Genomic DNA, 27,500 nt, shown 5'->3' on the forward strand with positions numbered 1-27,500 from the left:
TTTTCTTATATGTCCAAAAACTTCGAGAGTGGGATGTCTTTTCACACTTTGGTTCATCTGAACACAAAGTTTTACCACGAAACAAAGGTTTTTTAGGGATCCCTTCATGTTAGTTGAAAAGTTCCCGCGGTAGGTGGAAAAAAACTTTTCCAAACAAGTCATGAAACTAAAGCAATGGGCTGATTTTTTGGTGGTTAAGAAAATAAAAGTGCATCGAAAAACAGCTGCAGTCGGGAAGGAATGAGAAAGTAAAAACGCTTTAAATTTGAATTGATTTGAAAATTGTTAAAACATGTTTCCCAATTTTAACATAAATCAAAGTCTACGAAAAGCATAAAATATAGCAAACCAGATGTAAGGTCGAAGACAAATGGCCAAAAAGAGATATTATAATCGATCAGAATGAATTTTTTCTGCAAAACAAAAAAATTAGTAACTCGGATAAAAGAAAAAATGATCATAATCGTTCATGACTGTCTCGAAAAATAAAGGATTTAAAAATTTTTTATAATGTATTTTAATTGATAATGATTTGATTTTGAAAAGAAAGATTATTATCGATTTTAAATTGATAAAAATCAATTTTTGCTCATTTTTAGTAAGACTGGTGCTAAAATCATAAAATACTCAATTTTTATCGCTTAAAACCAATATGGGTTTGTCAACTCCAATAAAAAAACACTATTTTGAAGAAAAAAAAAATCCGCATCGTGTTATGTCCGAGTGTCGTTGTAGTTCAGGACTCTTCTGCTAATTCTCGATAAAGCGAACAAAGTCGAACAATGAACAATGTCCGGTAAAGTCGAACAAAGTCGAACTATGTCCAGTATAGTCGAACAAAATCGAAAACGGACATCGTTTGACTCAAAAAGTCGAGTTCGACCATTTCGGTCGAATCATGGGTCGAGCACCTCAGCCCGGGTAGAAGAGTTTTAATGAGGGCAGGAATGGCTTTTTAAGACACTCTTTTGAATGTTTTGATGAAAACTAGTGGGATGGTAAAATATACCAAAAAAAACAACTCCATTTGGGAAAGCGTTAATTTGGTAAACCCCCCGCCCAATCAATCCCTTTCTCCCTCCACGCAACATTTTTTTTAACTTGAAAGAGACGTTGAAATGTGAAACGCAAGAAAATTCGTACAAAATACTTACTTGTGCAAATGTCTAAATAGTTTATAGCCGACTCAATTGTGCCTATATCTGCACGACACACGGCAGAGTATCTCAGATGGTAATCACAACCGGGTAACAAGTCTTTCCTTTTGAGATCAGTCTCTCCTCTGGTCAAATTCCCGATGATTGGTGTCCCACAGGTTTCATGATAAAGATGCTTGAACTCTATGTAATCGTATTGCCCTGCGGGCACTCCGAATCCATTTATCTCTAGCGTGGTCTCCGTTATGTTGGAATCTGCCATAGAGCTGAAAACTTTTGGCAGTTCAGGTTCTAAACAAAATTGCTATGTTTATATATATATATACATTGGTCGAATAATAGTCTATTAGCATTATCTCACCCCCCAATTCCAGATTGCACAGTGAAATTTTTCAACTTTGCCATTACGAAGCCAACCTGTGCACTGAACAGACGCAGAATTGTGCGCCTGTTCAGTGCACAGGTTGGCTTCGTAATGGCAAAGTTGAAAAATTTCACTGTGCAATCTGGAATTGGGTGAGATAATGCTAATAGACTATTATTCGACCAGTATATTAGCTCTTCTGAGAGTCGCCGGAACAAAAAACACTATAATGTGGAAAAACTACAGTTTTGACTTAACTATGGGAGACTAAAGAATCTCGACTTATGTTTTGACCCTCGAAGTCGAGAGAGTGCAGTTTGCTATTGCGAATCCGCAGAGGAAAAGCAAATATCAGAGGAGCAAAAATTGATATTTTGCTCGAATACAACAAACAGAAGACCAGCACATTCGGAGCATATCTTTTTCAAGTACCAACTTTTTAGACAAATAATCGTTTTCAAATAATCGTTAAGACTGGAGGATTATCATTTCTTCATACACTCCAAGCATAGAATAATATGATAAGCATTTTCGTTCTTTTGAAATTGTATTACAAGCTTTTTGTATCGATTTGTTTCATAATTACTTTTTGTATAATTGAAGTCTTTCTAGAAAATCAGCAAAAGTTGGAAGATTTATTAGGAACATTCAGTTTCGCCGCGAAAAGTTCGCAATATAGTCATTTTTATATCCTGCCTTATGTTAAACACCGCCACAAAATTTCAAGAGTTTGCCAATCAAAATTTTGTTATTAAATCACTCTCTGTAAAAAAATGCAGGGACAGTGACAAAAAATATACAGAATTCAGATATGTTGTAATGTAAATTAGTAATGTAGTAAAACTTCGATTATGTAGTTTAAATAATCGATTTTAGTGGATTATTTCTGCAAAAAATTTATACTGTATATCTTCATTATATAATCATTGCCAAAACACTATAAAACTATTTTTTTTCTTTATTAAATTTTATGCACACTCAAAACTGATTAAATACACATTATCTACAGATTATCTGCAAATTATCTGCAGATTATATACTGATTAGTTACATATTATATACAAACTATATACAGATTATATACAATTTTTAGACAGACTGTATACATGTATGTACAGATTATATACTGATTTTCTCAACATTCTCACCAATCAGGTAGAATGAGTACATTAAAAAAACAATAACGTAGGCTTTTTATTGAAATTTATGTACTGGTGTGTGATCTGCAAAAATGTGAAATTAAATTCCTTATTGTGCAAATAAATTTCAGCAAAAAACAATTTGCTCTATATTTTTTTCTAACTTTTTATTGACGTTCTTATCACAAAATTGAGCTGAACGGTTTGATCTTTTAAAGGTCATTTGAAGAAGAGTTTTCACAAAAATACTTTTTTGACCGCGGAAACACTTTGATTGCAAAATTTGAGAGGGATCTCTTGAATTTTGTAGCTTGCGATAACCAGTTTTACTTTTATTACGATATTGAATACTTACATTTTTTGTTTCAATTATGCTAGCAAGATTATTTTTGGGCTGCAAAAACTTTGACCCAAAGCCAGGTCCAACCTTGAAATTTTTTGACATAGCAGAAAGACAACGAAATTACAAAAAACAGCATAAAAATTCTACATCTAAACTACAGGAGTTTAAACAAAAAAAGATCTGGTCTGGAAGAACAAGTCAAAGCTTGTGGAGTGAACTCAATTTACATGACATGGTTTCATGACTCGAACGACAACAACTTATTGACACTAGACAGCAATCATTTTGTCGCTTTCTGATATGATAGTTGAACATTAGTAAGTGAAAAGGCAAAAGGCGGTGGAGTGATATAGCTCATTACCAAAATATTGAATTCTAAACTACGCACAGACTTAAACTTGCTCCATCAGAAAACTAACAGCATCTGGGTAAGTTAAATTCATTAAGAAAACAAAACAACCATCAACACAAATAAACATTTCAAATAATCAAAACAAATCTAACAAAACAGTTTCTATTGAAGAACTTTCTTTATCAATTGGTTTTGCACACTCATATAATTCAAACATTATTCTTATGGGAGACTATTTTTTCTTGCTCTATATTTTTTCTATTTTGCTCTATAATTTTTTTCTAACTTTTTATTGACGTTCTTATCACAAAAGTGTGCTGAACAGTTTGATCTTTTAAAGGTCATTTGAAGAAGAGTTTTCACAAAAATACTTTTTTGACCAAGGAAACACTTTGATTGCAAAATTTGAGAGGGATCTCTTGAAACTTGTAGCTTGCGATAACCAGTTTTCCTCAAGTGACTCCAGCTTAGTTTAAAAGTGAGGAAATTTTTTACTGATTGCAAACTTCTGTCGAATGTGAAAAATCAAATCATTTATGTAATTTTTGAATGATCAAAACTACTCACCTTTTAAGAGCCTTATAGCTTTTCGGCAATATAATCAATCTTATACAGAATATATACAGATAATCTACAGATTATCTTGATATTATCTGCAGATTATCTACAGGTTTAACAGATTGAACAATTGATTATTTTGGCACTAAATTCCATTTATTTTTGGTGGAAAAAAATGTATTCTATCTGTACATAATCAAGTATCCTTCGCAAAATGGCAAGATTTAATATCTGTAGATGTTTCTGTAAATAATCGATTTTTATCTGTTTTTGTCACTGCGGGTACTTCTGACATTCTTCTTGAAAGCGATTTAAGAATTTTGGCGCCTGCTTTTTTAAACCGTGTTTAACCTTATTTAAACAAAATTTTTGCGCGCAGTGGAATTTTTGAAGAACTTTGACCAACAAATCGAGTTTTTGTTGGCGCGCGCTCCTCTTTAAAATTATTAAGTATTAGCGCCAAAAGCACCTTTAGAAACCCTTTCGGGTCGTTGGCCAAAAACGGATGTCATAACAATACCAAACGTCGGATCCTTTGCTTGGTGAGGGGATCGAATCTATGAAGAAAAAGCGTCCAAACCCCCCTCCCTCGCCCCTAAATCCGCCTCTTTCTCAAAAAACGTGTTTAAAAATAGATTATAAAAATAGCTAATATAACTGAAGTTGACCTCTTCACCCCCCCCCCCCCCCCCCCTCCCTAGTGCAATTTGGTACAGAATTATCATAAGCCTTAAATATTAACTATCACCTGTACAGAAAGATTCGTTGTAGGGTACAAATTGCGAGGCAAGGGAGCCCCCGGTGGGCAGGCGACATCTAGCAGCGTAATGCACTCTATACTCGCATCCTTTCTCCATGTTGTAGATAGTAGGGGCAGCCTGACAGGGTGACGTAGCATTACGTATACAAATAAATCATGACGTATACTTTTTGTTGAGTGCCATTACATTTGTTGAGTTTTTGTTCCGTTCAAGCTCTGATTTAAAATACGGGATCAAGTTGACATCCCCCTTATAAAGTCCAATTTGAGATCCTCCATCCAACCACCAATATTAAAATGAAATATTTACCGCTACATGTAAAATTACTCTTTTCTGATTGGTTAACAATTGGATGTTATTACCAAAAATACTTCCGGGGAGGGGGTGAATTTTTAAAACGTTAATTCGAGCTGTGTTATTGTTCCGACTTTCGATACGAAAGTAACGGAATATTTGTGCTCGGGGTGGGTTTTTTTTCTTCAGACAAATTTCGACTTTTTAACTAGCCATTTTTGACGGAATTTTTTTATATCATTCCAAAGGTATTGTTGTCCTGAGCTTAAATTTGAAAAGATATTTCACCTGTGATCATTTCTCGTAAAGTTATGAGGGTTTAAAGATTGCCATTTTGGCCATTTTGACCAATTTGGGACAATTAACGCGCGATATAATTCGCGCTTTTAATGCGTAAGCGGAGATTTAATCCGTCTTATAAATCGTTCCAAATTGGTTGAAAGAAGCCTATTTGCCATAATTGATTTGTTACAAGGAGCGAAATCTATTGTTTTGTACTTTATATGGCGTGTGGGGGGATGATTTTCATATAAAAATTCAAATTTTAGAAAAAAAAAATTTATTTTATTTTATTTCATTTAATTTTTTATGTTTTTACTGCTGCTCCATAAACCTTAAAAGGCAGTCGGAACATTCAGGGCTTCGCCCTGATACGAGCAAACTTGTTTAAATTACGGAAAAAATTATGTAAGAAGAATACACTGCATGACTGTTCAGAGGCGGTCATACTGTTGTGTATACTATATGAGACGTCACCCTGTAAGAATGAACAAGTGTTTTGTTGTCAGTGCAGAAGGTGGGGACCAAAGTGATCTCATAGTTGTCAGCAGAAACAGGTAACTCCAAGTTTGTTCCATCAATTTGTGACTGAGAAAACCAGTCAATATTTGAAGGAGGGTCTAAATTGAACGCATATTAAACTTTTACCAATTCCTCGAAATTGAAAAAATGAACATTTTGGTCGTATATAGCAACAGTTCAATAAAAGCAAAAATGAAAAAAAAATCATTTTAGATTTTTATAAAAGTTCGGTTTGTTCGACATTGCAAAATAGAAATATAAATGTGTCCAATACAGAATCTAAGTTCAGATTTAACTCACCCATGCAAATCAGAGTTGTGTTTGCGATCAAATCCTGAATCTTTTTGTTTCCAGCAGCGATGGTCACGTTGTAAAGTTCTTCCGGTTGCAAGTGACTGAAACCGATAGTAACAGACTTTCCGTTGTTATTGGTGGAATATACATCAACGTTATCGCTGCAGTTTTTCCCAGTAATCATGTTAACGCAGCTCACTCTTTGCACTGACAGGTCAGGGTCAGATGAGGTTACATTTGCTTGCAGTAAAACAGAGCTCGAATCCTGGTAGATGGTTGAAATTCGCAATTCGGAAGAATCTGAAAACAACGGAAATCACACATTTTTAGATGAGGCACAAGTAAACCAGCATGTTGTAGAAAAATTTTGTGATTCACCGTTGCGTGAGGCGAAAGTTCGTAACAGGCGAAAACTCTTAACAAGGCGACAATTCGTAACAGTAGATTATGCGGGGAACACTGATTCACGCGCAGTGTTCCTCTAGTGCCGGAGCGACGCGGAGCAAGCGTATTCTACTTGCCAATGCCTTGTTACGAATTGTCGCCCTTCTCCATCGTTGACTCGCAGATCCAGAAGGAACCAAACAGAGTGACGTTTTAACACTTACTTGAGGGCTGGCTTTGATGTGGAACTTCAAAGCATCTTATGATATTGCAATAATACTCTAGAAATACGGTACAAAGTTTGAAATCATGGCAGTGTGGTATCATAGATCTAGTAGCATTGATACAGATATCGAAATCAGGAGCTAATTTTCACCATTTAATCCTTTAAAAAACTCTGATCTATTAAATTTAAGGTTGCTGAATTGGTTAAGTTCAGGTTGTTGACTCACCCATAGAAATCAGAGTGTGTTTTGTGACTAATTCCTGATTTATTAGGTTTCTAGCGGCGATGGTCACATTGTAAATTTGTCCTGGTCTTAGATCGCTCAAACGGGTAATAGCCGATTGTCCACTATTGGAATAAACTTCAACCTTGTCGATGCAGTTTTCTCCGGTGTTCACATTAACACACTTTAGACTTTGCTGTGACAATTCAAGTTCAGAACACGCCATTATTATTTGCAGCAAAGCATAGCTCGAATCCTGGTATATCTTAAAGAATCTGAAACCAATGAAAATTACATTTTTTAAGAAGAGTCTTTAATTATAACCGTATTTGATTGAACGATGACATCTCGTCATTGGTCAGCTGGAGGTGAGAGGCTGTCCAAGACTCTTTTAATGCTTAGTAATTTATAATTTTCTTTCAAATAGAGCTTGTAATAATATCTGAAAATATGGGGTTTTAAAAAGGAGATCTTGGTTAAAAATGCTGTCTTCATAATGAACTAACTTGTCCCAATTATTTTGAATTAATTTAACAGACATCCAACTATGGAGCTGGGTTTGATTGAGGGGCCCGCATTGATAAAAGTATCAAAATACAAAACTATTATTAACAATCTTAGAAGTTTCTGAACATCGCTCAATTTAAAATTCCTAAAGTTTTAAAATGTATAATATGAGAATACGGTTTTTCTACTTACTTAAACAAATCGTAGTGTTATTTGCGTCCAAGTCCTGAGTCATATTATTTCCAGTGGTTATCGGAAGCTGTTCATATTGCATGGCACTTGAGTTTTGGGCGTGAACAGAATCTAAATAAGACTACTTGTGTCAGGGTGAAGCCCTGAATGTTCCGACTGCCTTTTAAGGACTACGGAGCATTAGTTACATGAGAAAATTATAAATAAAAAAAATGGAAAAAATGTGATTTAAAAATTGAGAATTTCTTTTGAAAATCATCCCCCCACCTGCCATATAAAAACCAAAGCGATAGATTTCGCTCCTAGTAACAATTAAACTATGGCAACTATGGCAAATAAGCTTCCTTCAACCAATTCGGAACGATTTGTGCTTACGCGTTAACAGCTCGAAATATATTGCGCGTTAATAGTCCTAAATTGGTCAAAATTACAATGTTTAAACTCCCGTAACTTAACGAAAAGTGATCCCAGGTGAAATATTTTTTCAAATTTAAGCTCGGACAAAAATACCTTTCGAATATTATAAAAAAGAGTTGTCAAAAAAGGCTAGCTAAGAAGTCGAAATTTGCTAAGAAGAAGAAAGAAAAAAAACACCCCGAGCACAAATATTTTTGTTTACTTTCGTTACTTAAGTCGAAACAATAAGCAACAAAACTGCTCGTATCAGGCTCTCCATTATAAAGTCTATGGTTCAGTATTAACATGAAAAATTCAAATTTAATAAAATAAAATTCTTTTTTTTTAATAAGGACGGACTCCCCCACCCCAAAATGGCAGTCTTCAAAATTAACCCCATAATTTTACGAAAAATTATCACAGGTGAAATTTCTTTCAATTTAAGTTCTTTTAAATTTAAGCTCAAGTAACCCGAGCACAAATATACCATTACTTCCGTTACAAAAGTTGGAACAAATCACTCAAATCTGTGTATGAGTCTCAATTGAACTAGCATATTACACAAAAAAGGTGGAGATTAATCAATGGTTGCGCAGGATCAAAGTTTCTTGTATTTCGGGATATATATGCCAAATTGGGGCACCTTTTTCTTTCGGCTGAGAAACTCGACACCACCCAAAACTTGTTTGAGACGCTTGAACTATTCGCAAAAACGGACAGGACATTCAAAAAAAGTGAGCATCTCGACCTTGGAGATTTCTCAGATTTTGAAAAAATAGGTCTCTTCTCTGAAGTAAAATCTTTGAACAGTTTAAAATATTTAAATTTTTTGGTTCATCAGATAAGAATTATTATTCATCAGAAAAGAATTGTCGTAAAATAGTATTACAAGTTAAACTGATCTTTCTGATGCCCTTGTAGAATAATTCAATGTTGTTTTTTTCCGACAAATTGTTCATCTAACAACTTTAAATTTAACTTTATATAATTTTTTAGTTTGACTGCCCGCCATTAACTAAGTTGACTTGTATAGCTCAAAGAACTAGATAGCTCAATTACTTTTTATAAAAATCAATTGAGAAAATAAGTAATTCTTCAGAGATAAGCAAGCTCATTCAGGAATCTAACTATTTTTTGTCGCTGTTTTTAATACGCACCACAAAAATTGATAAAAAATTGGTCTTCAAAATTTTCATTTAAAGCGACTGATCACACCGCCATAAAATCCATGATAAAACAAAAAATAAAAGCATGCCAAGTTAATTTTTATCTGATCATTTCCCTTTTATAAGTGTTCGCAGGTTTGCTGGAACGGCTGTAGAACAACATAATTTTTTTCTCGGAAATGTAATATTCAATATCTTTTTTTTTTCTGAAAAGAAACCCCTTGACCAAACAAAATTATCTTCGTTTGTGATTTATTTTTTTATTTTGCAAATAAACTTGTATTAATTTTGAAAAACTGCCCAAAACTGGCGTTTTCAGGCTCTTTTTGGAAAGTTTTGACCAAAAAGTTGCGTTGTTTTGGCGATCACTCCTCAGGTTTATTAAAATATAGCCAACGGGGAAATTTGGATCGTATCGGGGTCAAATTTTGAGACGAGGACGCTTCTCCTAATTTTTTCACTGAATTAAACTCGGTCAAAACTTTAACCTAAATCATCAAGTAGAATGAGAGAAATGACCGGAAATACAAACTTATTTTGCCTTTTGTTCATTATTAAGTTGAATTTTTTTGAAAACTGCGCTCGAAATTTTCACAGAGGAAGCCCTGCTGGTCATTTTCTGAAATTGTTTTCAATCCATATTGGATTGTTTTGCTTCTCTCTCCAAAAACGACTCTGACTTTATCAATTTTCGACACATAATAAGATCGTTTTCTTTTGCCATCACACAACTCAGGAGGTTCAAATGGTTTTGTCGATGCAACATGAGTGCACTTGCAGTTTTTTTCCCTACTTATAGTAAAAAAAAAAGAGTTCAACAAGTTTTGCAGCAAGCTATAATGGCTAGCCGTAATATTCAAAAAGTTTTGTAGAAAAAGTAATTAAGCTTTTTTTCTAGTTTTTTTTTGGCGGAAAAACTCTGAAGCAGGACCAAAAAAACGTTTAAAGTCTGTCACACTACTCAAAAATATCTTTAAAAACACGAGCTGACTAAGCAAAAACATTATCCCCTTTTTTAAGCATCTTTTTTGTGATAGAAAATCTTCTGGTCAGAACTTAACTCGGATCAGAAATTTTCACGGCTTGAGCACTCTTTTTCTTTAAATATACTGGTGTCCGCTGGTCGCAGTCAATCTATCAAAGTGGACCCTGCCTGTCTACGATTACTTCGTTTCTTTTGTTTCCTTGTATTCGAGGCTGAGTTGTTTTGTTTGGATCAAAGCTCTATTTTTTATCAATGCCATTCTTTGTAACTATAGTTTTAATGTGGGGCTACTGTTGTAGCCAATAATAATTAGAGGCTGGTCGACGACCAGCAGACAGAGCGGAAATATGAGTGCGTCTTCGCTCACTATCATTGCCAAAATTGATTTCATGAAAAGAAGAAAAACAGATTTTTAGCATTCAGTCGAGATTTTTTTTTGTAATTTTGCCGAATAATCCAAAACAAAAAAAACCATATTCAATTTCCAGACAAAATTTTTGCTTACTTTTTTGAAAAAAAAAAACTTTCGTTGAGAAATCTTATGTAAACGATTTGTAAAAAAATGCTGGAAAATGCTTGAGTTGTTTTTATCTTATTTGCATTTCGACGTTCAGTCAAAGAACAAAGAAGTTGTAGCTCCTCGATTTCAACGGACCTTGGTTCTTCGCCTTTCTGTCATTTTTGCAAATGTAGGATGTTTTATTATTTTAAGTAATTCTTAATTAATTTTAAGTATTATTGATTTAAGATGTATGGTTGAATATTCTTTCAATTTAATTTCTTTTAAATTTAAGCTCAAGTAACCCGAGCACAAATATACCATTACTTTCGTTACAAAAGTTGGAACAAAACACTCAAATCTGTGTATGAGTCTCAATTGAACTAGCATATTACACAAAAAAGGTGGAGATTAATCAATGGTTGCGCAGGATCAAAGTTTCTTGTATTTCGGGATCAATATGCCAAATTGGGGCACCTTTTTCTTTCGGCTGAGAAACTCGACACCACCCAAAACTTGTTTGAGACGGTTGAACTATTCGCAAAAACGGACAGGACATTCAAAAAAAGTGAGCATCTCGACCTTGGAGATTTCCCAGATTTTGAAAAAGTTGGTCTCTTCTCTGAAGTAAAATCTTTGAACAGTTTAAAATATTTAAATTTTTTGGTTCATCAGATAAGAATTATTATTCATCAGATAAGAATTGTTGTAAAATAGTATTACAAATTAAAATGATCTTTCTGATGCCCCTGTAGAATAATTCAATGTTGTTTTTTTCCGACAAATTGTTCATCTAACGACTTTAAATTTAACTTTATATAATTTTTTAGTTTGACTGCCCGCCTTTAACTAAGTTGACTTGTATAGCTCAAAGAACTAGATAGCTCAATTACCTTTTATAAAAATCAATTGAGAAAATAAGTAATTCTTCAGAGATAAGCAAGCTCATTCAGGAAGCTAACTATTTTTTATCGCTGTTTTTAATACGCACAAAAATTGATAAAAAATTGGTCTTCAAAATTTTCATTTAAAGCGACTGATCACACCGCCATAAAATCCATGATAAAACAAAACATAAACGCATGCCGGGTTAATTTTTATCTGATCATTTCTCTTTTAAGTGTTCGCAGGTTTGCTGGAATGGCTGTAGAACAACATTAAAGCAGTATTTTTTTACTCAGAAGAGTAGAACTTCTAACTTCTAAATTCCTTTTATTAATGTTTTTTCTCGGAAATATCATATTCAATATCATTTTTTTTTGCTGAAAAAACCCCCTGACCTATCAAAATTACCTGTGTTTGTGACTTATTTTTGTATTTTGCAAATAAACTTATATTAATATGAAAAAACTGCCCAAAACCGCAGTTTTTAGGCTGTGTTTGGAAAGTTTTGACGAAAAAATTGCGTTGTTTTGGCGCGTACTCCCCCTCAATTGTATTAAAATAGTACAAAAGGGGGACCCTTTTGGGTCTTCAGGTGGTCGAAGCCTGAGACGATGGCGCTTCTCCTAATTCTCTCACTGAAATTAACTCGGTCAAAATTTTAACCTAAATCATCAAGTAGATGGAGAGCGGAGAGGAATGACCGGATATAAATATTGGGTAAATTACTTGAGGAGAGTAGTACACCAATTGTTAGTAAGGGTAGTTTTAAGGGTTGAGTCAAAGGAGTTCCATGCAGTTGGGCATCAGTTGAGTAAGTACATGAAAAATAATACAATAGTAAATCAGGGATAAATCTAAGGTAAATATAATATCATAAATAGGGATATTATATTACATGGTACGGGGAATACTAAAAGGCGAACGTTAGAAAAAGGGGAACTGTTAATAAGGGGGTTATTCAGAAAAGTTGATATTAATCCCGAGTTTTCGTATAAATTGAAACATTATTTTACCTGAAAGTTTGTCATTTCCTTGTAAGTCATGCTGTTTTTGAAAAGTTGAGAGAAACGAGTGAGTCAGCTTGGCTGTAATGTCAAAAGTCAAGTTGAGAGAAAGGTGACCTTAATTGTTTACAATTAACACCCGCCCACATTTGCAGAGCTTGCAAATAAAGTATTGAATAAAATAGTAAAGATACGGTAAAATACAAAGATAAGGGAACCAGTAGATAAGGGAACCAGAAATTGTTCTTTTTCATCTTCATCTTGGTTTGTCTATCGTTGAGCTGATTGTCTTAGTTGAATTGACGAGTCGTAGATTTGTTCATCTTTGTCGAGTTGATATGTTGAAGGCTGAGTTGCGTGATTATTTGGTTGGTTAGCTATTTGGAGCTTGGTTACTGCGAAACTGGGAAAACGCGGCTCAATTTGACCACAGGTCGAACTTTGAATCCAGTTGGCGTTTTCAGCTTCACTGAGCGGACTATTCCATCTTGTCCAGGAAAGGTTTCCACCACTTTAGCAAGAGGCCACAGTCCACGAGGTGTAAAATCCTCCAACATCCAGACCATGTCGTCGGGTTGCAAATTGGAAGTCGCAGAAGTCCACTTTGATCGTTTCTGCTGACCTGGTAAGTACTCTCGAAGAAAGCGATTCCAGAAGTGATCTGCGAGTAGTTGGGATGCTTTCCATGATTTTGACAGAGATAAATCCTTGTCCTTGAAGATACCAGGCGGTAAATTTGGAGTTCCACGACCAAGAAGGAAATGGTTGGGAGTGAGAGGCAGATCATCTTTGATGTCGTCAGACACATTGGTTAAAGGTCGTGAATTCATGGTTGATTCAATTTCGGTCGTGAAAGTAGCCAGTGTTTCATAGGAGAGTGTTCTTGATCCGATGACTTTGTACAGGGAAAGTTTAAATATCTGAACTAGTCGTTCCCAAGAACCACCAAAATGAGGGGCCGCAGGAGGGTTGAATTTCCATTCGAGTGATACGTCCAGCTGATTGATGCTTTCCACAAATTCTTTGTTCTTTTCCAAGTTGTCTAGACATTTCTTCAGCTCAGAATTGGAGCCCACAAAACTTGTCCCACAATCAGAAACCATTTTCGATGGTTTTCCTCGCCGGGCAAAAAAGCGTCTGATACAAAGAAGAGTGCTGTCTGTCGATAGTCCTAATGAGATTTCAAGATGCACAGCTCTGATCACTAAGCATGTGAACAGTAAAATATACGCTTGGTATTGTTTTCCTTGAAGGATGATGGGAAAAGGTCCAACGTAGTCCAATCCAGTCGTTGCAAAAGGAAAATGATTTTTTGATGGCAGTCGATCAATTGGAAGATCTGACATCTGAGGGTAGTCGACTTGTTGTTGCATTCTTCTGCAGGGTATACAACTGTGTATGATACTTTTCAGCACGACGCGGCAGCGAAGAATCCAGTAGTTTTCCTGTGCTATGGCAATTGCTTGTTCCTTTCCGCAGTGGGAATGTAGAACATGGATGTTAGCTAACAGCAGGCGAACATTGGGGTTTTCACCAGCGAGAATGATTGGAAATCTAGCTGATAGCATGATAGGGGCACGCGTGAGACGTCCACGAGAACGCAGGATACCGAAGTTGTCCACAAACGGTGCTAATGTTCGAAGTCTACTTTTGCCTTCAATTGGTTTTTCTTTTTTGATGTCTGAAATTTCAGAGACAAAATCTGTCCTTTGGGCAGTTTTAATTATGAGAAAGTGCGATTTCGTTAGATGCAAGAGTTGAAGATCGACCTTCGACTGTTTGTTGATCTTCCGTTTGAGATTTTCTGCGAATAAGAAGCAGTATGCAACTGTCCGTATTAGTCTTTTCCAGTTGCTGAAGCGTTTGATGTCAAATATAGGCTCAAATTTAGCCTCTAATGAAGTAACGAATACAGGAATGTTCTCAAGCCGAATGTTTTCCTGTGAAGGCCATTGAGAAGAATCGTTCAACAGAAATTCCGGTCCTAGTAGCCACCGACAGCTTGAGGTCATTTCTAAAGCAATGTATCCTCTGGTACCGTCGTCAGCAGGATTTAGCAGAGTTGGAACGTGAAACCACTGTTCAGGTTTAGAAACGTCTAAAATTTTCTGAAGCCGATTAGCGACGAAAATTTTGTGTCGTATTTCAGGTGTTCGCAGCCAATACAAAACAGTAGTACTGTCAGACCAGAAATAAGTTTTTTCAACTTTGAGGTCAATTTCCTCTGAAACAAAGAGCGATAGTTGGGCAGCATATACTGCAGCTTGCAACTCGAGATTGGGAATTGTAACACGTTTCATAGGAGCGACTCTTGTCTTTCCTATTATAAACTTCAAAGATGTGGAGCCGTCGCTGTAGACTATTCTTAGGTAGCAAACAGCAGCGAGAGCGAATTCTGATGCATCACAAAACGTGTGAAGCTGGATTGAAGCAGGGTTTTCTTTATCAAAGAAGTTCCTTTGGAATGAAACAGTTTCGAAATTTTCCATTTCGTCTACCCAAAGTTTGAAATCGGGAAGTTTATCCGTGTCTAATGGAGTATCCCACTTAACACCTTGTGACCAAACAGATTGGAGAACTTTTCGAATCCGAATTGTCAATGGAGCCACTATTCCGAGTGGGTCAAATAAAGAAGCGGTATACTTCAGGAGTTTCCGTTGCGTAGCAATGCCAATACGTAGAATTTTTACAAACTTTTTGTTATCGATGAAGTAGCAGTCAGTGTTGGTATTCCAGTGAACACCGAGAACTCGTTGATGTTTAGGCGTTGGATCATTAGGGCTGACTAAAATATTTGGATCAATTGAATCCAGGAATGGTTTACTGTTTGAGTTCCACTTATTCAAGTTGAACCCACCTCGAGATAAAGATCCTCGTAGTTGTGTCATTTGTTGGAGGGCTTCTTCTACCGTTGACGAAGTGACATACAAATCATCCATGTAGATATTCCGTTGAATGATTTCAGAAGCCAGAGGAAAGTCGTTTTTACTGTCTGATGCACATCGTCGTACTGCGTAGCAAGCCACGCATGGTGAGTCTGTGGCACCGAAAATGTGTCGTGTATATTCGTGTGTTTCTAATTTACCATTTTCTTTCCAAAGGTATCTTAGAAAAGGTCTATCCTTTGGGCTGACTAGCACTTGCATAAACATAGCATCTATGTCAGCAGATATTGCTATTTTATTTTGTCGAAAGCGAATTATGAGACCTTTGAGCAAACTCGAGTTGAGGGATTTACCCTGAAAAATGCTGGAAGCATTTGAGACTCGTCTAACTTTGTCTGGTTTGTTGACATTTGTCACTGGATGATGCGGCAAATACCAAGATTTGATTGCAGTGTCATGTTTTGCATCTATTTTGGTGACAAAGCCTTTTTCTAAGTCAGTGATGACTGTTGCGCGGTATTTCTCCCTTACATCAGGTTTACTTTTAAGGCGAAATTCGAGGCTGTTGAGTTGCTTTTCAGCTAGCCAACGGTTATTTGGAAGATCAGTATCCTCTTTCCAAAGAAGGTCAATTTGATAGTGACCATCTACTAAAGTACAAGAGTTTTCGAGAATATCGATTGCTCTTTTATCCGATTTGGAGTGCGAGCGTTTTGAAGAAGCGATGCCTGTGTTTTCTATTTTCATCCAGTTGAGAACTTTCTGGTATAATTTTTCATCTAAGTTATTGTGTGAATGAACTTGTGTGAAGTTCACCGGAACAGATGGAACGGAATTATATTGCGTTTTGTTCCGACCTGTGCATGTCCATCCCAAAAGGGTTTCGATAGCCCAGGGAACATTCTTGGGGCCATAAACGGTATTTTTGATCTCATGATATTCTGGATTGTTGTTTCCGATGACTAGCGATATGCTATTGTCGTTTAAGTCCGGGTATTTAACATGCTTTAAATGTGGAAAATTGTTGCACATTGCGTTTAGTTGAAAAATATCAACTGGGGCCAAATTATTTTCATCTACCGTGAGTACGTCATCGAGCGTCATTGGAGTCGATGTGCTTTTGTATGGTCTAATTTGTACATCCACAGATGTAACTTGAACTGACTTGGTCTCATGATATCCAGATATGGGAAGTGAGTGCTTCTTGTTGACGTCCAAGCCTAGTTGAGTTGCCACTGAGTCCAGTAGTAGAGTTACGCAGCTACCACTATCTAAGAAAGCGTAGGTACAAAGTGTTTTATCACCATTTGATAATTCGATTGGTACAAAAGCTGATTGACCTGATCTCTGAAAAGCTATTGCGCGATTCACTGCAGCTTTACTAGGGTTTTTTCCATAAGTATCAGAAGGATCGTGGAGTAGAGTGTGGTGTTTTTTACCACAATTATCGGTTCGACAGAGCGATTTCGAATTGCAGTCAGTAAACCTATGATTCCCTAGACAGTTAAAGCATAAGTGCATTTTTCGGGCATGCTCTTTTCGTTGCTTAGGGTCTAGAGCTTTGAAGTGCTCGCATTTGTAGAGAGGTCCACAGGTGTCTCCACTAGGACAAGCATTCGAGTTTACATTATTCTGAGCACGAGAGTTTTGTTGATCTCCCTGATGGTTAAAGCGCTGATTTTGATTTCCTACACCATTTGTAGTAAAACCATTGAAACGAGAACCACTAGGGTGTTTAGCGTTTCCAGAAGAATTGTTAAAATTGTTATTGTTTTGGTTTCGGAAACCTGTCGGAGGCATGTCGCGACACGCCTGTGCGTACCGTTGAAACCATTGTGCTAGATGTCTCAAGGAGGGTTGATCGTAGTCTTTGTCGATGACGAAGCGATTCCATTCTAATCTCACAGGGTCGGGAAGCTTTGCCAGAGCAGTGTTCAAGTTTGTTGTAGAACAAATATCGTGAACAAAACCAAGTTGCTCAAAAGTGTCCACTAAAGTTAGGAGAAAAGCAGAAAACTGCATGTATGATTCTGGTTGAGCCAGATTTGGAGGTTTGAAATTTGCAAGACGTTGCAAAAAAGAGTTGACAATTCTATTGGTATTGCCAAAGTTTTCACGAAGACGTTGTAGTGCTAGTTCGTATGTGTCGCCGTTTGCACCATAACCAGCTATCATTAGTTTAGCTGGGCCAGTTACCAATGATTGAAGATGGATCATCTTTTCAGTTGGAGACATATTAGAATTATGAATCGATGATACGAATACACCATACCAGTGCAACCAATAGTTGGGATTGCCATTGAAAATTGTAGGCTTCAGTTTTGGCACTGATCGACTGAATGTAGTAGAAGTGTCGCTTGAATTAGTTGCCAAAGCTCGATTGTTGTTGTTAGGAGGGTTTGCAGCACTAGCTTGTTGTGAGCTGTGGTTAGGAACATCACTAGCAAATGGATTTGAAAATGATTGGTCGCCTTGAAATGGCGCCGAAAGGTTGTCGTCAGAGGCAGCTGTTCTTGCATTGCCTTGAGTATTGTTGCTCATGGTTATAAGGTTGTTGTTTGGTATATCCATTATGTTTGCAGTCGGCATGGAGGTTGCGGTTTCCTGTGGGAAAATTGAAGTAGCATTTTCTTGAGCGCTGTTATTTTGAATTGTAGAAGTAGCAGGATTTGATACTTGTTTTTTCAAATATTTTTTCACTTTCATTGAAAATACTCGGATTTTCTGTTTCAACTGTACTGTCCAGTGAGAATGTTCTTCAAAATCGTGTTCAGAACCAGCCTGTAACATTTGATCGTTCAGGGTATCAAGTTTTTGTTGGAATTGAGACAATTCAGTGAACGTTTCATTGATAAGTTCAAGATCATCTTCTTCCTCGTAGATGTTGTTTTCGAGCATGTCGATCAAAGTATTGATCTCCATTTCGTGATGACGTCGAAGCGAAACCAGTTTTCGAACGCCAGTCTCTTGAACGTTTTGATTGGTATCTTGCGTTTGGGTACCATTTTGTTCCGAAGGATCGCTGTCATTGTTTTGCGTCGTTTTATTTCTACCGGATGGGGCCATACCTTGAACCAGGAGACGTAAACCAATACCTACCAACTTATACCAGTATATGAATTTACCTTTACCAACCTACCAACTTATACCGAATACCACCGATGCTCGTAAGAAGGAGCGAAATAATGGATAAAGTTTAACCAATTACCACTGTACCTTACCACTTGTACCTACCTCCGAGGGAAAATTGAGCGGTAGTTCAAAGTGTCCTCGGTATTAACAATTAACTGCGATTTTAAAGCTAGTCCAAGAACCTACCTGGTCCTACCAGCCTACCGACCCTAGCTACCTACCAATTACCAGTATAAACGGCAAAAAAAACCGGGTGCAAAGATTAGCACCAATGAGTGTTGACCTCCCAGAGGACAACTGAGGATGACGTATTTACCTACCTACCTGTCGCTATTTAGCAGACGACCGAATTGTGATTGCTGACCTCCCAGAGGACAACTAAAGTTGATGTACCTGTTTACCTACCTGTCCTAATACCGTAGATTTATCCCTGTGCAATAAAATTTGCACTTATACCAGTTGACCTCCCAGAGGACAACTTGCCTTTATCGCTGTAGCGTAGCGAATGAGACGAACTAGAGTTGTTCGAAGCAGTTGATGAGCTAAACGAAGCTCGAATGTAGCCACGAACCCAGTGAGGCTCGAAGCAGCAGAGGAAATGAGCTCAGGTAAAGCTCGACAGGAAGCAGCCAAGAACCGAGAGGCTCAAAGCAGAAAATAAGGTGAGCTAAGACGAAGCTCGAATGTAGCCACGAACCCAGTGAGGCTCGAAGCAGCAGAGGAATGAGCTCAGGTAAAGCTCGACAGGAAGCAGCCAAGAACCGAGAGGCTCAAAGCAGAAAATAAGGTGAGCTAAGACGAAGCTCGAATGTAGCCACGAACCCAGTGAGGCTCGAAGCAGCAGAGGAAATGAGCTCAGGTAAAGCTCGACAGGAAGCAGCCAAGAACCGAGAGGCTCAAAGCAGAAAATAAGGTGAGCTAAGACGAAGCTGGAATGTAGCCACGAACCCAGTGAGGCTCGAAGCAGCAGAGGAAATGAGCTCAGGTAAAGCTCGACAGGAAGCAGCCAAGAACCGAGAGGCTCAAAGCAGAAAATAAGGTGAGCTAAGACGAAGCTCGAATGTAGCCACGAACCCAGTGAGGCTCGAAGCAGCAGAGGAAATGAGCTCAGGTAAAGCTCGACAGGAAGTAGCCAAGAACCGAGAGGCTCAAAGCAGAAAATAAGGTGAGCTAAGACGAAGCTCGAATGTAGCCACGAACCCAGTGAGGCTCGAAGCAAGCGGAATAAGTGAGCTCAGATAAAGCTCAAACAAATGTCATGTCGAAGAACAATGACGAAAATTGAGAGTCCAAAAAGAACTCGAATCAGGTAACCAAGGAGTCGGGCAATAAGAAAGCAAAAGTGTCAGAAAACACTTGAAGGAAGGAAGCAATGAAGGAAGCAAAGGGCCAAGAAAGGCTCGGAAGGAATATACAAGGCGTCAGATAAGACTCGGAAGGAATGAATGAATGAGTAGGGAAAGACTCGGAAACGAACAACAAATGGGTCGAGAAAGACTCGGAAAGGAATGAAACATTGAGTCAGAAAAGACTCGGAAAGGAACGCAAAAGGCAATAAAGACTCTGAACGGAATGAAAAATGAGTCGGGAAAACTGAAGTTTTTTCATAAATGAGTCACAAAAGTTTCGGAATAGCAAAGCAACAAAAAACGAATTGAAAGGGGATAATTGATGAAAATAACTTAATACATTATTCAAAGTAAATGAAGCTATGAACAATTGAAACGTTTAAAGTTTACATGGGTTAGAAATCAAGAGCAATAATTTATCTTTTTTTTTTTAAAATGTAAATCAAATAAACTGCGATTAACTGAGGAGAGTAGTGGCCAATTGTTAGTAAGGGTAGTTTTAAGGGTTGAGTCAAAGGAGTTCCATGCAGTTGGGCATCAGTTGAGTAAGTACATGAAAAATAATACAATAGTAAATCAGGGATAAATCTAAGGTAAATATAATATCATAAATAGGGATATTATATTACATGGTACGGGGAATACTAAAAGGCGAACGTTAGAAAAAGGGGAACTGTTAATAAGGGGGTTATTCAGAAAAGTTGATATTAATCCCGAGTTTTCGTATAAATTGAAACATTATTTTACCTGAAAGTTTGTCATTTCCTTGTAAGTCATGCTGTTTTTGAAAAGTTGAGAGAAACGAGTGAGTCAGCTTGGCTGTAATGTCAAAAGTCAAGTTGAGAGAAAGGTGACCTTAATTGTTTACAATTAACACCGGAAATACAAGATTATAATGCTTTTTTTTCCATTAATAAAATGAATTAACTAAAAACTGCTCTCAAATTTTCCACAGAGGAAACCCTGCTGGTCATTTTCTGAAATTGTTTTCAATCCATATTGGATTGTTTCGCTTCTCTCTCCAAAAGCGACTCAATTTTCGTCACAAAATAAGATCGTTTTCTTTTGCCATCACAAAACTCAGGAGATTCAAATGGTTTTGTCGATTCAACATGATTGCACTTGCAGTTTTTTTTCCCTACTTATAGTAAAAAAAAGAGTTCAACAAGTTTTGCAGCAAGCTACAATGGCTAGCCGTAATATCCAAAAAGTTTTGTAGAAAAAGTAATTAAGCTTTTTTTCTAGTTCTTTTTTGCGGAAAAACTCTGAAGCAGGACGAAAAAAATGTTTATAGTCTATCACACTACTCAAAAAATATCCGTAAAAGCTTGAGCTGAGTTAGAAAAAACATTATCCCCCTTTTTAAGCATCTCTTTTAGTGATAGAAAGTCTTCGGGTCAGAACTTTTCACGGCTTGAGCACTCATTTACTGTAAATTTTCTGGTGTCTGCTGGTCGCAGTAAATCTATCAAAGTCGACCCAGCCTACGGTTCAAAGCCGACCCCAATCAAAGTCTACGATTACTTCGTTTCTATTGTTTCCTTGTATTCGAGGCTGAGTTGTTTTGTTTGGATCAAAGCTCTATTTTTTATCAATGCCATTCTTTGTAACTATAGTTTTAATGTGGGGCTACTGTTGTAGCCAATAATAATTAGAGGCTGGTCGACGACCAGCAGACAGAGCGGAAATATGAGTGCGTCTTCGCTCACTATCATTGCCAAAATTGATTTCATGAAAAGAAGAAAAACAGATTTTTAGCATTCAGTCGAGATTTTTTTTTGTAATTTTGCCGAATAATCCAAAACAAAAAAAACCATATTCAATTTCCAGACAAAATTTTTGCTTACTTTTTTGACAAAAAAACTTCCCATGAGAAATCTTCTGTAAACGGTTTATAAAAAACTGCTGGAAATAGCTTGAGTTGTTTTATTTTATTTGCTTTTTCGACGTTCAGTCAGAAAACAAAGAAGTTGTAGCTCCTCGATTTCAACGGACAATTGACCTTTGTTCTTCACCTTTCTGTCAATTTTAAGATGTATTTGTTTTTTAAGTATTTATTAATTTTGTTTTTAAGTATTAATGATTTAAGATTTGAATTTTGTCAAGCTAAATGAATTCAATTGGAAGGAGCTAGAAAAACCAAAATTTATAAAATTGTTTTCAAAAGCGTGCAATAGCCAGTATATCACAACTCGTTGATATCTTGCTGTGGAAACATGCAAAATTGAAAAAATTTTGGGTGTATACAAGAAAGTTGGAAAAAAATTAGAAATAACAGGAAAAGTTTGTTTTTTGGCTGAAGTTTAACACCAAAGCGAAATTCGCTGATTTAGGTATTTTATACACGGCGACCTTGAGAACGCAACGTCAAGAGTTCACAATCTTTTTTCTGGATGAAAAAATGGTTGAAAAACCTAAATTTGTACAAACAACCCAGTTCGGAGCAAATTTGATCATAGTACTGCTTCTAATTCATATTTGAGTTTTTTTTTAAAAAACGTGAATTTCCTTATAGACCTGAAAAATTATGTCTGAAATGGACCAAGAAAACTCAGTTTTAATCCAAAAAAAAACTATAATTTTACTGCTTATTCCTAAGCTTTAATTAGTTTATTAATCTAATAAAAGAGACAATTTTGTAAAACTGAGAACAAGTTTCAGTATTATGAAATGAATCGGGTAGAACATAGGCAATTTCTTAAGCTAATTTTGTCCGAAAAATTTTTTGTGAGCAAATTGTCGAGTTAAGTTGCCAGCTATCAGAGCAAACATTTACATTTTTCAAATTGCAAATTATTGAAAAGCTCAACTTAATTTTTTATTAATTCATCGAATTTTGGCTCTTGCGTTTCTAATATTTTCCATAAAATTATAATTGGTTTTTAGGCCGTTTTTGACGCGGGAACAAGTAATTTTTTCAAAGAACCATACTGAGCATTTGAATTCAGAGCCCTTTGTAGGATGTTTTCACAACAAGAACACCTCTGTAATTGGTTGTGATATAATGGTTATTTTGAGCCGTCAAAACAAAATTTTTCAAATTGCGATTCGACTAGCTTCTTACTCGTTGAAATCAAAAATATTCAATTTTTTCCCGTGGCTGTAGATAAGGGGTAATTATTGAATACACTGCTAACTTGAGGCGTAGAGAACTTACCAGCGATGAGACTCAAAGCGTAAAGACATATGAAGACAATAGACGTCGTTCGGAGTACCATCTCTTTTTTGAGATTCAAATTACGATCACAAAACAACTACACCATAGGACAAAAAAACGCAAATTCAATTTTTATTTTTTATTATGTCCAATTCAAGGACAATTTTAGACAGCATTTGTTTATTGTCTGCAAATTATCTGAACTAGCAAATTTACACCGCGTCTGAAAAAGCAATGTCCACCATCCATTTTTTATAAGTATTTTCAACGATTTGAATTTTTAAAAACAACAGAATGAACAACTCAATTTTGGCGTTTGATTTGTTTGATTTTGCATGATCCTTTTTATACCGCTTATTCAAAAATGCTCATTCCCAGATAAACCAGTTTCAAGTAAAAGTCTACAAAAATTGTCTTTGCTTTTAAGCATTTTAGAGAATAAACAAAAAGTCATCAATTTGCGCTTAGTTTTGTCTACTAGTGCAACTGGAATCAGCAAGGGTCTTCTACAAATAGAACAATATTTTTCTGTTGCTTTCTTTTTTTTCACAGGAAAACGTAACTGCAATCGCATGAAAATGTTACAAAAACCTTAAAATGGGAACTTAGTTTCAATTATTAAACTGTCGCTTTAATTTTTTCCTCGCGCAAATATAACTGCATCAAGAAATATGTAACTGCAGAACAATTAAATCATCGCGCGCAGGTATTTTAATTGTTTAAATTTTTCGCATGCAGGCGTTTTATTTCGCTTGGAACAACAATGCTGGAGTGATAATAAATAATGGTAGCTTGAAACAATAATGCTAGAGTAAAAGCAAAGAATGGTAGCTTGGTACAACGCTAATCTGGTTTGAAACCACTGCATCAAGAATTTTATAACAACGAAGAGTATGAAGTTCTATCTGATTTGTTCATAAACACAAATCACGTTTCCTAAAAATTAGAAGCTCTTCTGAGTACTAAAACTTTTTATAGATCTGAAAAAAAGCTTGATTTTTGTCCGAACTATTTTTGATGTCAAAAAAGTAATATGAATTTCAAAAAAAACTTTTTCGATGATTTAGCTGGCCTCGCTTCAATGTGAAAGAACATCCGAGTTTTAATTTAAAAAATGCAAATTTCCGTGCTTTTTTTGCAATTTTTTGAGTTTGGAAGCCTTAACACTTTTAAAAAACAAGACTGCCAGTATATCGCAGCGAAAAGCAAAAATTTTAACATTTTTTATGCTTTTTCTTGAGAGGTTTGAAAAATTGGATAAAAGTTGAGTAAAAAACGAAAGTGATTTTTTATTTTTTTTCTTGGTCTTATGACTTAAAGGGTATGTAAAGTACACAAGGATTTTACTATATCACGTATCATTGTGATGAAACATAATGATTTGCTCCAATTTAGTTCAGAACTTTTTAATATGCCGCCTACGCGTGTTATAAGAACTCTTAAAATCGCATGTAGAATAGCCCAGTATGGCAAAACTAGCAAAAATTAAACGCCCATAACTTTGCAAAAAATAATCACAAACGAAAATTGTTTGAACATGGGAGCTCCGGAGATCATTTTTCAGATACTATACTAAAGAAAAAGTTACCGTCAAATTGTTTGATTAAAAAATTGAAAATTGACTGATTAAAAAATACTCTAGGCATTAATTTTCTAACGTTTTCTTCGAATGTCAGAACAACAAGGAATTGCAAGTGAGCTATCACTTCAACTATAAACTCAGGAGATAATCATTACTGCTACTGCGTATGATTGAATCTAATTTCTCCAAACTCCGTTCGAAAATGGAATTTTTTCAACCGTAGTCTATCCAAATGTATCAAAAGCTTCAAATCTCAGTAATTAATGAAAAAAAAAGAAATTACCCGGCATAGAATCTTTTTTGAAGGCAAAAAGCCTAAGCAAGTCAAAACCACATCTGATGCGCTGTTTGTATAGCCATTCCAAAACCAGTTTAATTACATTGCACAGACGAGCTATTGTCTGCTTATTTTTTTAAAAAATATATTCTCTTAGGACACCCTGTAGTGCATTTGTACAATGGGCAATAGTGCTAACCTAAAGCGTTTCGGACTAACCTGCAGTGAGACTCAATGCGTACAAGTATATGAATGCAATAGATTTCTCACGGAAAACCATAATTTCTGTTTCGGGATTCAAACTATGATCACAAAACAACTACACTAGCCGACAAAATGAAACGCTAACGCAGTTTTTTTTCTCAATATGTTCAATTCAAGGATCATTTTGGACAAAATTTACTTGAAATCTGAAGAAAGCTTTTACATCAACCAAAAAAACTACCCTCTCTGCTTATTTAGAACTAAAAGTGAAAAAGTGAAAAGTCTTCATTTTTGATTTGAATCAGTAATTAGTTTATTCCGTGTCTAAAAAGCCAATTTTTACCATTTGTATTTGGTGTTTCCGTCTCTTTTTTCTCTCACCTTCACCTCGCACGAGCATAAATTTCATAGTGTAACCTTTCATTTTACAAGATTCATTATAAATACCATTGCAAATTTTCATAACAATCAGGAAATGTGAACAAAAATTTTACTTGTAAAATTTTGTAGGTTTAGCGGAAAAGGGAAAAAAATCGTGTTTTCAACGATATGAATTTAAAAATAACAGCGGTTGGGGAAAAATGGCCGACCGAACCAAATAGTTTTCTTGTTTCAATTGTTTCATCTTGCATGATTATTTTTTTCAAGTCCGTCTATTCAAAAAGTGCTCACTCTCATAGGAAAAAAATTAGAAATAGTAAAAACTGGCGTTTTCAGACCCGGAAAAAAATGATAAGTGCTTCAAAAAATCAAATCTTCAGAGAAGTTAGTTGAGATTAGTACTATTGGTCGATATAGAAGTTTTGTTCAGAAATTAAATAACAGTTGTTCAAAAATGTCCGTAAAATAGTACAATTTAGAGAAAGAAAAAATTGCGCTCAAATTTGTCCACTAGTGTATTTTGAATTAGATAGCTTCTTTTGAAAGTGGGAAAAACGTTTCCTGCTGATTTATTTTGCTTATAGGGATATGCGACTACAACGCGCCACGTGAAATAATAAAAAAGCCCATTGAAAAAACGTCTTGCACAAATGAGTATTTGGTTTCTAAACAGGAAAGAATAACTGCAACACGTAGAAAAAAATGTAAAAACACCTTTTGAAAAAAACATCTTTGAAAATTGACAACAATTTCTGGTATTAAACAGCCGCTTTATTTTGTCCAAGAAAAAATGTAACTGCAACACGCTACATATAGCTGCATAACAATTGTTTCCTGTTTCTGTGCCCCAGCAGCAACATCAAAATTAGACTAGTAGACCATTAAAACCAGACGATATTCTTCGCAGGAAAGGGTAGCTTGGTACCACACTATAATGGAAAAACTACACTGCAGTGTTAAATTGAAAAAATAACTCTAGCTAAGAAATTAATGTACATTCTATCTAAATTGTTCAAAAACAAAAACCGCTTGCCTTTTGTAAACGAAAAAATGTGTGGTTACTGATATGATTTTAATCAATCACGATGAAAAAATATCTTTTTTTGTCTAAATCAATTTTTGATACCAAGAAACTGATATATTTTTCAAAAGTCATGAACACAATTTCTGAAGGCGTTTTAAGAAATACTTCAACTTCTACATGCACTGTCAAGTTTTGCATATAGTAACAGAAAACTTCCGTGAGTTGTTTTTCCTCGCTTCAATGTGAAAGGATGTCTGGTATCTGATAACTCGCTGAATACGAAATACCTCATTGAAAATCAAGATGAATTTTTTCTCGTAGATTTATTAAAATTCTATAAAAAAGGTTCTCAATTTTAGAAATTGTAATTTTACAAAAAAATAGCAGATTGCATAATCTATCTAGCCAAAATGTTGATATATTTTCAGGACATTCAAAAAAAATTTGTCCATAAAAAAAAAGAAAAAAAAAGTTTTTTTTTCGATTTTATCACCCATACGATATGGAAACTACAAAGTGATGTTTTCAGCGTCTCGTATCAAATTTATATGACCAAATGATTTTCCCCAGTTCATTTGGAACAAGTTATTCCGGTGCTTTTGCGTGTTCTCAGAAAGCATTATAGTGCACCTTGAACAAACCAATTTAACCAAATCAGCAATTTTCAAACCCCCTCGTTCTCGCAAAAAAACAATAACAAGTCAAGGTAATTTAAACATTTGAGCACCGGCTAGCAAAATTTTTCAGATGGTATGAACAAATTTCATCTAATGTTGATTTAATAAGTCTAAATTTGACTGAATAAAATAATACCTCAAGCACAAACTTTCTGACGTTTTAATCGAAGGTCAGAACAGCAAGGAATTACAAGTTATCACTACAATAATGAACTCAGAACATCGTCATCTCTGATACTACGTTCGTCTAAACAAAAACTATCCAAAGTCCGTTCGATAATGATTTTTTTGACCAAAACCTT

General features: G+C 35.7%; 2 protein-coding genes and 1 long non-coding RNA gene across 3 annotated transcripts; all 3 read right to left on the bottom strand.

Moving 5' to 3' along the window:
* Positions 1-1,154: 1,154 nt before the first annotated feature.
* On the bottom strand, positions 1,155-7,158 carry LOC134856221 (uncharacterized; the record flags this gene model as incomplete). The annotated part of the gene is made up of 5 exons (XM_063872564.1): positions 6,900-7,158; positions 6,070-6,363; positions 5,725-5,867; positions 4,662-4,791; positions 1,155-1,448 (listed from the first exon to the last, which is right to left on the bottom strand). Coding segments are annotated over exons 1-5 (1,084 nt in total), but the record flags the coding sequence as incomplete, so codon positions are not given.
* A 443-nt stretch (positions 7,159-7,601) lies between these two features.
* LOC134856223 (uncharacterized) lies at positions 7,602-26,120 on the bottom strand. Its single transcript, XR_010164718.1, has 3 exons — positions 26,009-26,120; positions 25,132-25,214; positions 7,602-7,706 (listed from the first exon to the last, which is right to left on the bottom strand). It is a non-coding gene; the product is annotated as an uncharacterized LOC134856223 (long non-coding RNA).
* LOC134856222 (uncharacterized) lies at positions 12,423-15,580 on the bottom strand. The gene is made up of 2 exons (XM_063872565.1): positions 15,388-15,580; positions 12,423-15,315 (listed from the first exon to the last, which is right to left on the bottom strand). The coding sequence occupies exons 1-2, from the start codon at positions 15,467-15,469 to the stop codon at positions 12,923-12,925; spliced, it is 2,475 nt and encodes an 824-aa protein (XP_063728635.1). The 5' UTR covers positions 15,470-15,580; the 3' UTR covers positions 12,423-12,922.
* Positions 26,121-27,500: the final 1,380 nt, after the last annotated feature.

This window comes from Symsagittifera roscoffensis, unplaced genomic scaffold, assembly GCF_963678635.1.
Source record: "Symsagittifera roscoffensis unplaced genomic scaffold, txSymRosc1.1 SCAFFOLD_527, whole genome shotgun sequence".
Lineage (NCBI taxonomy): Eukaryota > Metazoa > Xenacoelomorpha > Acoela > Convolutidae > Symsagittifera > Symsagittifera roscoffensis.